The sequence below is a fragment of the Mauremys reevesii genome, linkage group 11 (genome assembly GCF_016161935.1).
Source record: "Mauremys reevesii isolate NIE-2019 linkage group 11, ASM1616193v1, whole genome shotgun sequence".
Taxonomy (NCBI): Eukaryota; Metazoa; Chordata; order Testudines; family Geoemydidae; genus Mauremys; species Mauremys reevesii.
Window position 1 is genome coordinate 67,500,303 of NC_052633.1, and position 12,399 is coordinate 67,512,701.

General features: G+C 47.0%; 1 protein-coding gene across 16 annotated transcripts in view; it reads right to left on the reverse strand.

Moving 5' to 3' along the window:
- Positions 1-2,636: 2,636 nt before the first annotated feature.
- SLC15A2 (solute carrier family 15 member 2) overlaps positions 2,637-12,399 on the reverse strand; it is a 124,795-nt gene continuing 115,032 nt past the window's right edge. For all 16 annotated transcript variants that reach the window (XM_039495712.1, XM_039495707.1, XM_039495699.1 and 13 more), the window contains 4 exons: positions 11,026-11,119; positions 6,519-6,665; positions 4,651-4,755; positions 2,637-3,608 (listed from right to left, as the gene is read on the reverse strand). In XM_039495712.1, coding sequence (XP_039351646.1) covers positions 3,432-3,608; positions 4,651-4,755; positions 6,519-6,665; positions 11,026-11,119 — 523 coding nt within the window. In that variant the 3' untranslated portion in view covers positions 2,637-3,431. The remainder of the gene's footprint in view (positions 3,609-4,650; positions 4,756-6,518; positions 6,666-11,025; positions 11,120-12,399) is intronic.

The window sequence follows — 12,399 nt, forward strand, 5'->3', positions numbered from 1 at the left end:
CTTTTTTTGGACCAGGACTCATTTGTAAACGTTGATGGCCAGTCCCAACGCAGTAAATCGCTTAAGTAGAAAATGCACAAGTATTTTGGCCCCCAAATATTTATTACTCTCTACACGGCACCATAAATCCCTCCCGCCTGCAGCCAGCCTTAGCCCTGTCACGGACCCTGCAATGGCTGTAGCCTCCCCCTTTATTCCTCACCCGTTGCTTGTATGCCTCTCCAGGAGCATGGTACCTGCCTGCAGTGGAGCGCAGTCCTGGAGCCTCTCCCTCTGCCCCCTGCCGCCCCCAGCAGTCTGCAGGGCGCCGTGCCTAGCTGCCCCCACGCTGCCCAACTGTGCCAGCTTCTCAGGAAAGGCCGAACGCGGCATGCTCTGCCCCTGGCTCCCAAGCGAGCCCTGCGGCACTACCAGCAGGGCCAAAATGTGCACTGCCAGCCCCCGCCTCACTGCAAGTGCCCAGTGCACTGGACAAGTTTGCACGGGCACACGCAGGACGCCGCAGGGTCCAGACACTTGCAGAATGCCAGGTGCATTGGCTGCAAGAGCGTCCACTGGGGACTCTCACCTTCCCCCAGCTCCCCTTGGACTCCAGTCCCCCCGGATTCCAGTATCTGCCACTGCTTTGTGAGGCAGGAATAATCCCCCTTTCTCTCCCCCTGTGCTTACCAGCTGCCCCAGGCCAGGAAGGGGCTGCTCAGGAGCATTTTCCCTCTCGGAGCTGCTGCAGCCCAGGGCCGGCTGATGAAGGTGGGGTGCTGAACGTTACTGGGGCTGGGTGGGAGACCCATGAAGCTCCCTCCTGCCTGACTGCGCTTGCTTTCCTTGCCTGCAGCTCTCCAGCTCCAGCTCTCTCACACCTGTCTCCCCTCACGGGAGCCGCCACGTGTCCTCCGGGTTGCCAACTTTCTAATTGCTGGAAACCAAACTCCCTTGCCATGCCCCCTGCCCTGCCTCTTCCCCCGAGGCCTCATCCCGGCCCTGCCTCTTCCCCCGAGGTCCTGCCCCTGCCCGCTCACTCCCCTCTCTCCTGGGACTCACCTGCTGCCTGCAGAGCCAGGCTGGGAGGAGCTGACACAAAGCCTGCCCACCTGCCCAATTGGGGCACAGCGGGGTGGGGGTGGTAGGTCCTCAGAGCAAGGGGCCAGGTTGGAGAGGGGTCGGTCCCCATAGCGAGGGGCCAGGGCCAGAGCAATCAGGGCACAGCAGGGGGGCAGATAGGATGCCCCCCGAGGCAGCGGCACCTACCTCTCGGAGCCCGGTCCAGAAGCCAGCCACTGCTCTCTGTCAGGTGTCAGCAGCTGAGCACAGAGCAGCTCTTCCATGTGGCTCCAGGCCCAGCTCTTGCTCTTCCCGCCCTCCAGTGGTGGAGGCTGGTTACTGTGGCTAACCAGACTTTTAGTGGCCAGTCAGCTGTGTTGACCGGACGCTGCCAGATTCCCTTTTTGACCGGACATCCGGCAATCCTACATATCCTCCGAGTAGCAAGCCGCTTGCGAGGCAGCTGGGCACCAGCAGAGGCCATCATGCGTTGGGATGGCGCCAAATTGGTGTGGCCACACTGAATGAAAGGTGTGAGAACATGACTCGACATGACTGAACTGCGAAAGAGGATTCTGGGAGCAGAATCCTTCTCTTAGCATCAGGCAGATGGCAGAGGTGAAACTGACTGCCTCCATGCTGCGTGTATGATCAACACTGGTCTTTGAGTCAGCAAATATGTCCACTTGAAAGCAAACAACACGTGTAGAACATCCTGAGTGGAGCACGGGCTCACCAGGGCATCTCGACCCTGTTGAAGGACATCATGCAGGGGGCTGAAGTGAATTACTGATAAGGGAGTGAATGCGGGGTAATGTGCAGTTGGCACCATGCTGAAGTATCCTCCTAAAAATACTAATTAGGTAAAAATTAGTAACCACACACCCACTGGGCATGCTTTTAAGACATGTGACTCCTTTGAGGAAAAAAGAGTATAAAAATCAAGCAAATTAAATTACTGTTGGGATTCCTTAATTAACACTTAAAGAAGCAACGCTGCTAGACAGAGTAGCCAAAACTCTGCTCCATGGGCTCGAGTAGGATTGTGACCAGAGGGGTCTCAAGGCAGCCGAGGCCTTGCCTCGAGGGAATCCGAGACAGACCAGAGGGCTGAGAAGAACAGACCTGGAAGGAAGACGCCATCTATAAAATTGGTAACCATCTTCTCTGTTTGCCAAGCAGGAACTGCATGAGGCTAGTGCAGGGCCTGTTTGTGTATGTTTGTGAAAGAGACTCGTTAAGGGGACTGTATAGCTCTGAATGTCTAACATAAGAGTTATGTGCTTGATCTAACCATTTACCGCTTGTGTAATTCCTTCTCCATAAACTGCTGTGCATTGAAAAGAATTACTGTGGACCTTTCTCACTGGTATGACAGTAATCTGCTCCACCGCGGCAAGGCTCCATTTCAGGAGTGGTAGCGCCCCCTGTTGTCAACACCATGCACATGGCAGAAATAGGCGGCTGGGCCAATAGTGTCTACCACGTCCCTTCCTGAGGCAGTCAGCCGTGGGGGCTGAGATGGAAGAACGCCGTACCCCAGTGCACTCTTTTCCATAACTCTTTGCATTCGATTGGCTAATGGATGGCACCCGCATGTTCAAATAACTTTATTGGTATGCACAGCATTAACATACGGTGAAGCACAAGAGGCATCTATTTTAAAAAATTGTATGCAAAATATGATCTATTTTTAAAGTTTCATACATTCTGGGTTGTGACCCATGGGTTGAGAAATGTGGGATTAGACAGACAGATGGCAGTGTGCATATCTTGTAGGGTAGTTTCTGGGGGACATTTTGTCCTGCAACATTTCATTGCCCATTATTACATGTGGATCTGGAGGTAGAAACCATAAATCAAGACCCCTAGTAATATGTAACAATGGAAGCAAAATGCCCAGAAAAAAAAAATCACACGATGAAATCTTCCATGATTATATGTAACTCTTCCCAACCTTACTGATGACACGGAAACCTCCTACCAATCATTCCACCAAATTGTTCTTCAGTAAATTCCATCCTGTTCTTCCAAACGCTTACATAAATCAGCGGTGTTGTCTCAAAGTCCAGTGTACATGCTTCCCCCTGCTGCTAAATATATATTTAAAGCCAAGTCACAGAAAAGAATTTCCTGGCTATAAAGGGTGGGCAGATTTAAATTACATTGTATTTATTTGTAATAGTGCCTTTAATACTAGGGGAGATTTCCCAGGCAGTTTTATACAAATTTTCAGACCCCTTGTTTGGGGAAAAGGGGGATTTTTTTTCAATTTAGCAGAAAGATACATTTTGAGTGAGAGGCCAGAATGCAAAACCCCCCGTCCCCGAACCTCCTTCCTCTTAATGTGCTCTGTTTAAAAAAAGCAACCAGCCCAACCCACAGTCATGTTATAGCTTTGTTTTCTGGGGAACGAGACTAATCACGTTTCCATTACTGGGCTTCTCTTTCTCGTCTTCTTTTTCTGTTACGTCTTCGGGATCCACGCTAACGTAGAAATAGCCCATGATGGAGAAAATGATACACACGGCAAAGAGGAGGCAAGCGAACAAGACAAACTCAGCCCACTGGAGAAGAAAAAGAACAACTCTGAGGACTCTGTGCCTAACACGAAGGGCATCACAGTTCATTTTAAAGTGGCTCCTTAAAAACAGTACCTTGACTTCCAGGAGTGCTCATGATGGAAGTCGTGAGTGACTTTTCTTGTAAGTCACTTAGAAGCTGCTTTACATGTACCATGCTAATTATAAACAGATGGATTATAGATCAAACTAATTGGACCGATCAAATTAATTTAATTAGGGCTTCTCCTCAGAATCCACTCTGAGTGTGCCCTATCTGCTTCCCCCATTTTCAATGAATGGGAATACACTCTAACAGCTTATGGGCTAGGCAAAAATCTATTCTGTTCCTGTGTATTTGAATTTAGTGTTACATTTTAACTTGAATCAACCCCAACCAGAACCTTTTCTGCAAGCCCCCCTAGAATACGGAGAGTCTGCAGAAAACCATATCCAAATCCAACCCTGACTGATTCAGACCAACAGGGACAGCTACCCCTTGGGGACTAATGGGGCTCGGCCCGACCAATAATGACACAGGTGAGTTTTGTGACGGGTGTTCTGAAGGTTGCAGTACCCTTTGCTGCCACTAGAGATCTCCTGGTGGGGCTGGAGATAGCTGCACAAACCCGAGAGGCTGCAGGATGCTTGGCTGCCCCCGGTGGAGTACAGGCAGCCGAGGCAAAAGACAGGGATTAACAGATTTCTGGGAGGCTACTGCAGCTCACAGAGGCAGGGTCTATACAACATTCCGCACATGCTCCCTGCTGCCTCTGCGCCAGCGACATCGCTTGATCTGAGCACCAGCCGCTACTGAACAATTAAATAACAGTGCAGCCTCAGCCCGTCTCCAATTTGAACTGCCTGATTTGCGGGGGTGCAGAGAACCCCTTGCTCCCGCTGCGGCCAATGAGGCTGCTGAGTGCTTGGAAAGAAAATAATTGGGCCCTAAATCTACCAAATGCTTTGCTAGCAGAGAGCCGGTCTTGGGATTCTGCCAATGTCGTGACCCCGGTTCGAACGCGGTCAGTAATATTCAAAGCCATACCTGCTCCAGCGGTGCTGCTTGGGCAACAATGAGCACAATGACATTTCCAAAGGCCACGGTGAGCAGCCAGCCTGCCTGGAGCACTGATTTCATGCTGACAGGAGCCTGAAAATAACAACGCAGAGGCCTGATAAGTGGGTTTTCCTCGGTTTTCGTGTTCAGCTGCTTTCCTTCCCTGTTATTTCCTGGGTTACAGGTGTGTGGAGGGGTGGGTGCTCTACAGAGAGAAACAGGGCTGAGGTGGGAGGAATTTTCTTCTCTACCATGGCCACTTTCTGCCCGGCCCATGTGTGCAAGGTGGTTACCAAGGGGCTGCACACTTAATTGTCCCCCGTTCCTCCAAGCAGAGCACACCTCTGGTCGAACACAGCGCCTGGGTCACGAGCACAGGGGCTTTCCAGGATGTGTGTAGAGTGGGTCCAGGATGGGGTGTGTCAGGATAAGGAGACGTGTCTGGGACAGACCTGTGCCCCTGTTAGCCCCACTGCTGCAAGCCCCATAGATTCATACATTTTAAGGCCAGAAATGATCATCTAGTCTGACCCCCTGCATAGCACCAGCCGGCCATAGAATTCAACCCAATCAATTCAACCGCTCTAGCCCAATACCTTGTGGTTGGATCAGAGCTGAAAGAGACTCAGTCATGACTGAAAGTCTCCCAACTGATGGAGAATTTACCACATCCCTTCGTAAACTGTCCCAATGGTTAATTATATTCACAGTTAAAAATGTGTACCATATTCCCAGTATAACTTTGTCTAACTTCAACGTCCAGATGAATGGATCTTATTATGCCCTTGTCTGCTAGATTAGCCCTCTTGTAGCAGACACCTTCTCACCATATAAGCACCTATTGACCATGCTCAAGTCGCCTCTTGCCTTCTCTTCATTAAGCTTCTCTGACCTCCTTTAGTCTCTCATTGCAAGACAAGTTTTCTTGTAGCTCTTTCTTGAACCCTCTTAAAATTTACAACATCCTTTTTAATGTGAGGACACTAAACCTGGGCTCCAATGCTGTACACAAAGACTAGGTAAGTATATCTTCTTATTCCGCCTCAGTATTCCACTATTTCTACATACAAGGACCACCCCCATTTCTCTAGTGAGAATCCAACTGAAAAGACAGGAAAGAGTTAAATAGTAAGCTTTTAGAGCCCAAATTTCCCTTCCATTACACCTGTGTAACCCCAATAATGGCATGAGGCGTGCACAGCTGTAAATGCAATGGGCTTACATATGAGTAGCAGCAAGGGATCATTTGACTTCTAGATAACAGGTCAAATTATCTGCTGGTGTCCATTGGAGTCAGTAGAGCTGCACCAACTTGCACCAGCAGTGAACAGAGTCATTCATGTTACATTTTGGCTGCTGTCTCTACAAAATATGCACCAAAAATGAGAAGAAGAAAATCATCTTGGGGGAAACTGATGCTATGGCATTTGGGTCCTTCCCCTTGAAAAGTGACTGACCCAAATTCTGCTTGTTGTTTCAGTCCTGACTTGATGGGAGGTTGCCTGAGTATAGTTTAGAGCAGAATTTGGACCGTTTACATTAACCATTTCCCCAAGCCTGCCTCACAATCCCAATTTCTTATAACTGCAACCCAGTAATATTTTGCCCTCCTAAAGCATCCTTCTTCCAAGGGTCTCAAGGCACTTTCAATGCTTGACTGAATTTAGCTTCACACCCCTTCTGTGAGATAGACACATCACTATCCCCATTTTAAACTGAAGCACAGAGATGTTACCACTAAGTATCATGCCCAAGGCCCTGTTACAACTCAGTGGCAGAGGCAGGAATAGAAGAAGAAAAAAAGAGTCAAGACTAATGGATTCTAAACTAGAAGCCATCAATTCCAAGTACAATACCTGAGAATAAGAGAATGCTAGTCCCGTAATGGAGAACATCACTTCCCCGGCTGATATTAACATGTACTGTGGCAATTGCCAAGCAATATGGACATTGTTGGCCATGATATCTTCTGTCTTCCATGCTTCAATAGTGTTTGCAGAAGTCTAAGTGGGAAAATAAAAAGTCACATTGATTAGCTGCTGAAGTGTGAGATCTATATTACATTGGCTTCCATGCAGAATTTACCAAAAACGGGTTTTCCTTTAAAGATTGAAGCAAAATCCTGCCCTCGAATTCACTAGGTGGATCTGAACTGTGCTCTTCCTCTCTACTAGCAAAATTCTGGGCAAGTCAGGAGTGCAAGATACTGGAATCATGATCCGCTGCACAGATCCAAGAGAGGATTATTATTCTAAACCTCTGCCAGACGGACCCATATGGTTTATTGTAAATTCATTTACAATGCTTTTATTTTATTTTCCTAGATTTCAGTAAAATCTGCTCCAATTCAGAGAGAGAAAAATTTGAGTGGTAGCCAAGAAAACACTGGGCTACGCTGACTTAAAGTCAACAGCAAACTCTGCTTTCAGGAAGGATATTATGTAGAACAGAAATGTGCAGAAGATGCACTTAATCACCCTAAAGGGAGGCAAATTGAGAGAGTGTATTTAGAAGGCTAAAAGGGGGGAGAAGAATTTCTGTGCTCACTAGACCCCAAAGAAATATCACTAACCCCTTAAAATAACTGGAGATTGATGAAAGCCAGATGGAGACACCGTCCCTAGTGATTTACATCTTACAGTTCAACCTCGCTAACATGCCATACATGGCGTGTAGTTCATTTATTTATGTAGCACCCATCACAGGGGATCTGGGTGCTGTACAATTCATAGTAATAATTAGAACTGAGCTGGGCCTAGAGAGAAATGGCTACTGAGCCTACAGAAAAAAAAATTTGCCCAGAGGGGAAGAGATGGTAAAATGGATAGGTCAGGAAGGTCAAAGATGACCTCAGCCAGATGGGAAGGCCTTGCACGGAGCCTTAAGAGACAGCCACATCAGGACTGTGGTCAGCGATAGAGTTCGATAGATGGAGCCCCTGAACTGAGCATGCCCTGCCCCATCCCTGTCCGCTTGGAGACAGAGCAATAGAGGTGAACGTGGACAGCCTAGAAAGGACAGCGTATGAGTAACGCTCATTCAAATACCTTGGACAGCAATTCTTGAGGGCCTCGTATACCATGAGCTGAATCCATTGTCCAACCTGGTACTGCTGTAAGGTGTTGCTCATTCCCTCACTCTGATAGGAAGGAGCAAACAGTGGGGCCAGATTCCAAAGCCTCCACTTGGTCATGACTCAAGCTAAACTCCCTTTTGAAGAAACTGAGTGAGAATGCCAGGCTTTGTCCCAATTGGTTAGGTCATGACTGGCCACCTCTCCAGCCGCCTGTGGCTTCCCTCAATACCCATCTACCTGAAGAGCTGCTGAAACTCTTGGGGCTAGTTCGTTATTTTTATGCATTAGTACAATATTGGCCAATCACTGTGGGAATAAACAAAAGTGAAATGAACATCCTTGATTTTCAGTGTCCAAGCTGAAAGAAATGCTGCACACAAAAAAATAAATAAGGAAAGAGCATAAACAAGCAAAGGGTTTGGGAGACTCTTGCATTTTTAGTATTAAAGGGGGTGGTCTTAATAACGTAGGTCAAGAACTGTCTTTGTTTAGAGCACATGGGTTTTGTGTTAGTGGCCCCTTACTGATGGAGGGCAAAAATAGGAAGTAAACAAAAAATAGCCACATTGATTAATGTTCTGTGCTATAGGCTTGTGGGAATACATGGAAACAATTGGTCTGTGTGTGCAAATGGGTGCAATCTCTTTTGCCAAATAAGAAAGCCCCTAAATGCACATTTTTAAAATAAAAGTAAGTGTGTGGGAGGGGTTAAGGGCTCCCTTGAGTCCCCACCAGCCCCCACTTCAAGTTGTTTATGTCCCCTCTACCCCATTTATAGAATACAAGCGGTTCTCTAAGCAAAACAAACAAACCAACAACAACAACAAAAAGACCTTTTCTCAGGGGAAGGATCACTTGATGATCACCTGTTCTGTTCATTCCCTCTTGGGCACCTGGCATTGGCCACTGTTGGAACACAGGACACTGGGCTATACGGACCTTTGGTCTGACCCGGTATGGTCATTCTTATGCTCTCTTTTCCTTATGAGATGGGAATTCAGATGAAAGGAAAGGAAGGCACAGGTGGCAGTCTGAGGCAGTCTTTCACAAGTCAGCTCTTTGGGCTTGGGCTTTCAGCAGGTCTATTGCCTTTAATTAAAAGTCTACATCCAGCCCCTCCTCTTGGGCATTCTGCTCTACAGCTGATCCATGCAGTTCCAGGGAGGGTGAGACCAGCACCTGTGTTCCTCTTGGCTGATCTCTCTCCGTGGTCAGTAGTCTCTGACTGTTCAGTGCCCCCTTCCTGAGGCAGGTTTTCCCTTTTTAAACTCCCCCCTCCCCTCCCCTGCAGGCAGAGCTAGCTTTACAGGTATGTGCGCCTCATTGATGCTGAACAAGCCCAGAAGAGCTCATGAGTCTCCTCTCCACCGGAAGGGGGGGGTGCCCCTGCATAGTACGGCTAATTTCAGTTCAGTAGCCTCAGTCTAGGAAGAGCAACATCTACCCTAAAATTAATGGGCTGGGCCTGAGCTAGTGCTAACCAGTGTCCCTCCATTCAAGTCAATGCAGCTGCACCAGTTTACACGGCTGATGATCTGGCCCAATATATCATAATGAATCTGTGTCCACTTAGGACTACACACATGTTACTCTTCTGCATAGCACTGACAATAGGGATAGAATCCAAATTCTCGTGCCTCCAAAGCACAGACCTCTACCATTTAAAATGAAGGAGAAACACCATTTGCTGTCAGGGCCTATGATACCTAGCTGAAGCTGAGCAGTCCTGATTCCATCCAGTAGAGGGCAGCATTATGCATATATCTGAGTCAGCTCATTCCAACGTGACTATTTACACTATAAAACGACTTTTACTTAAATCACACTACTGATAACATGAGTTGCAGAGATAAGAAAAACATCCCTTTGCAGAGGATAAACATATTGGCCAAGATCCATTTGCTGATTTGTAGAACTGGACTGAGGTTGTTAAGGTAACCAAAATTGTAAAAGTTATCTGAGCAAAAAGATAACATGCAAATGATGCTGCTTATTGTGGCAAATGCAGATAGGAGGCACTTGGCATATCAAAGATTAATGCATAAACTTTGGAATGCTTGGAGTTCAGAGTCAGACTTAAGAGTATATTCTCAAGGACTGGGGGAGCGTGATTCCTGATAGCATTTATGGGTTAGCTACATAAATCCCTGTTCATAAAGATGACGGCGTATGTCTATTCCCTCTAGGATTCTACGCCCCATTCTAGCCACGGCTGGTTATTTTGTGATTGCAGTTTTTTCTTTAGATCATTGGGCTTTCCAGACATGGACAGATCCTATTAATTACCCAATAGGGAGACTTTATTACCAGGGAGTAGCTAACGGCACTTTGCTATCCGAATCACAAGACTGTGGTCAGAGACACAGAGGACAGCTGAGCAGTGTTTTCCTGTCAGACCTGGTTTATCTGTATGGCTGTGCACTGGAAAGGCTTAAATAGTAACTGACCTGATCACATTTATATACTTAGCCTTTGCCAACCAGAACAGAACAGAAGATCTGAGCAAGGGCATCAGTTAAAAGGATTTGACCGTACATGGCTCAGAAGGTGCTCAAACCCCAGCAAGGGGTGTTTTATTCATGAAACCCTTCCTTTCCATTACTCTAAACCAGCTAAGAATAAAGGCTTTCCTTGGTTACAGCCCAAATTTACTACATTGACCCCAGCTGAGGACTGGAAGGACAGAGCAAGGTCTTTCCAACCTTACTCACCGTTTTGCACCCTAACTCCATCTAAAATCCACAAAACATGTCATATTGGCCTAAAAATTGGTAGTTTAGGTCTGGGGACATGGTAGAATGTTTCTGCAAAGTGATGTGGGCAAGGGGTTTCCGTTAGGACAGTATTTCAGTGACCACATATAGACAAGACCAGAATGCCTCATTCAAAAGATGGTGTTTCCAGCAGCACAGCGCCCCCTAGTACATGCTGGGTCAGTATTAACTCAGTGCAAACAATGTTGCTTAGTGGAATTGCCAAGAGCAATTTGTGGATCACATGGTTTTCCTTAGAGGGTTCCCATCCAATGTACTGGCCAGGCCTTACCCCTTATCTGACAAGATGACAGCTTGTGGTGGGATGGCTGCAGGCTGCATTAATTCACACGGGCGGGTTACCAAAATTCTTCCTTAAACTCCCATTGACCCACATGCCTTTAAATGGCCACTCCCCCATTCCTACCAGGGCAAAGGAATAGTTAACAGTTGCCAGTGGAAGAGCAAGAGCAGTGACAGATACGGGCTGAATGCAGCATAGAAACAACATGTTAAAATAAAAGCGTAACTTACGTTAGTTATAACAATGGTGTACGCTGCTCCGAAGTCAAGCAGGCCTAGGTCCAGGGTGACTTCCGTAGCTTCAGTTTTGCATTGTACATTGTATCTTGATACAAGGACAAAGTACAGTATTTCCTGGTTAGTTTCATAGATAAAGAGCACAGAACAGAGCCATTAAAAATACTCTTGAAGTGGACTAGGGGGATTGAATAGCCTACAGTTGTAGTCATATAAATCTCCATGGGCTGCTCTAGAGTTTTTCCTATTGCTTTGAGTTCCCTTCCTTTTAGGACTACTTTGTGAGTATTGGTTAAATTCAGCTTATGGTACATTAAATTCCTGGCATTTTTTTAAATGATTTCTACTTCCATTTGGCACTGATCTCCTAATTTCCTAGGTTTATTTTTCTTCAAAATTAAATCCCGCTCCTTCAAGGTTTGTGGACCAGACACTTCAGAAGGGTCCATAGAGTCTTCAGCTCTCTTAAGAAAATGAGCTCTCCACCTCCACAATCTAGTGAACCATTTGCTTTCGAAAGAACAGGGCTTGCCTTCAGATGTGTTCGTCTTGCTGTGGACAAGTGAGATTTCCATTCAGATGCATAGGGGCTGGACACAGTTACCAGAGTGGCAGCTGAATCTCAGCAATAAAGTTCTTGGGCTGGGGTGCATAGGAAGGGGGGAGTTGTGCAAACTTTTTTTTGAACCTAACAGGTGTTAGAGTGATGGGCACCTTAGAAATACCAGCGTATTCCGTTCAGACAGTGCTGCCAAACCTGAAGCCCAGCAGAGACAGGCTGAAATACCAGTATGGCTTCTCCCAAGCTCAAGCCATACGAATGGCTATGGTACCGAGATCTCAGTGCTGATTATAGCGTGAGCCCCACAGAGAATCACGCTTGTTATCATCGCTCCAGCAGGGGCACTGTGCAGGGCTCTCCCATCCTCCTGTTTAACAGATAACCATCCCTACAATTCCCCTGCCTCCAGCAAATCACACACCAGTTCTGGATGCCTTGACCATTCTCTCCTCCTACATTTCCCAGACGACACGGAATAAGAATTTGGGGCAAGTGGGAGAAAGTCACACACTGTATTTTTGACACATTCCCAGGGGTTTGCTTGACTTGGGCCTTACAATAGCTAAAGTAAGATACTGGGGCAAACTGCTACATTTTTACTTGGGTAATGGAAATCCAGATTATGGATTTCAGAATTTGCCCCCTTCACTGTATCCTGATCATCTATCCCAAGCAATAACAGCCTTGGAGAAAGAGCTACTCTTGGCATTGATCAGATGCTGAATTAATCTGACTACAGATCACACAAAGGGACCTTGATCTGCTGGACACCGCATGGAGTAACAACACTGCTTCCCTCCAAGTCT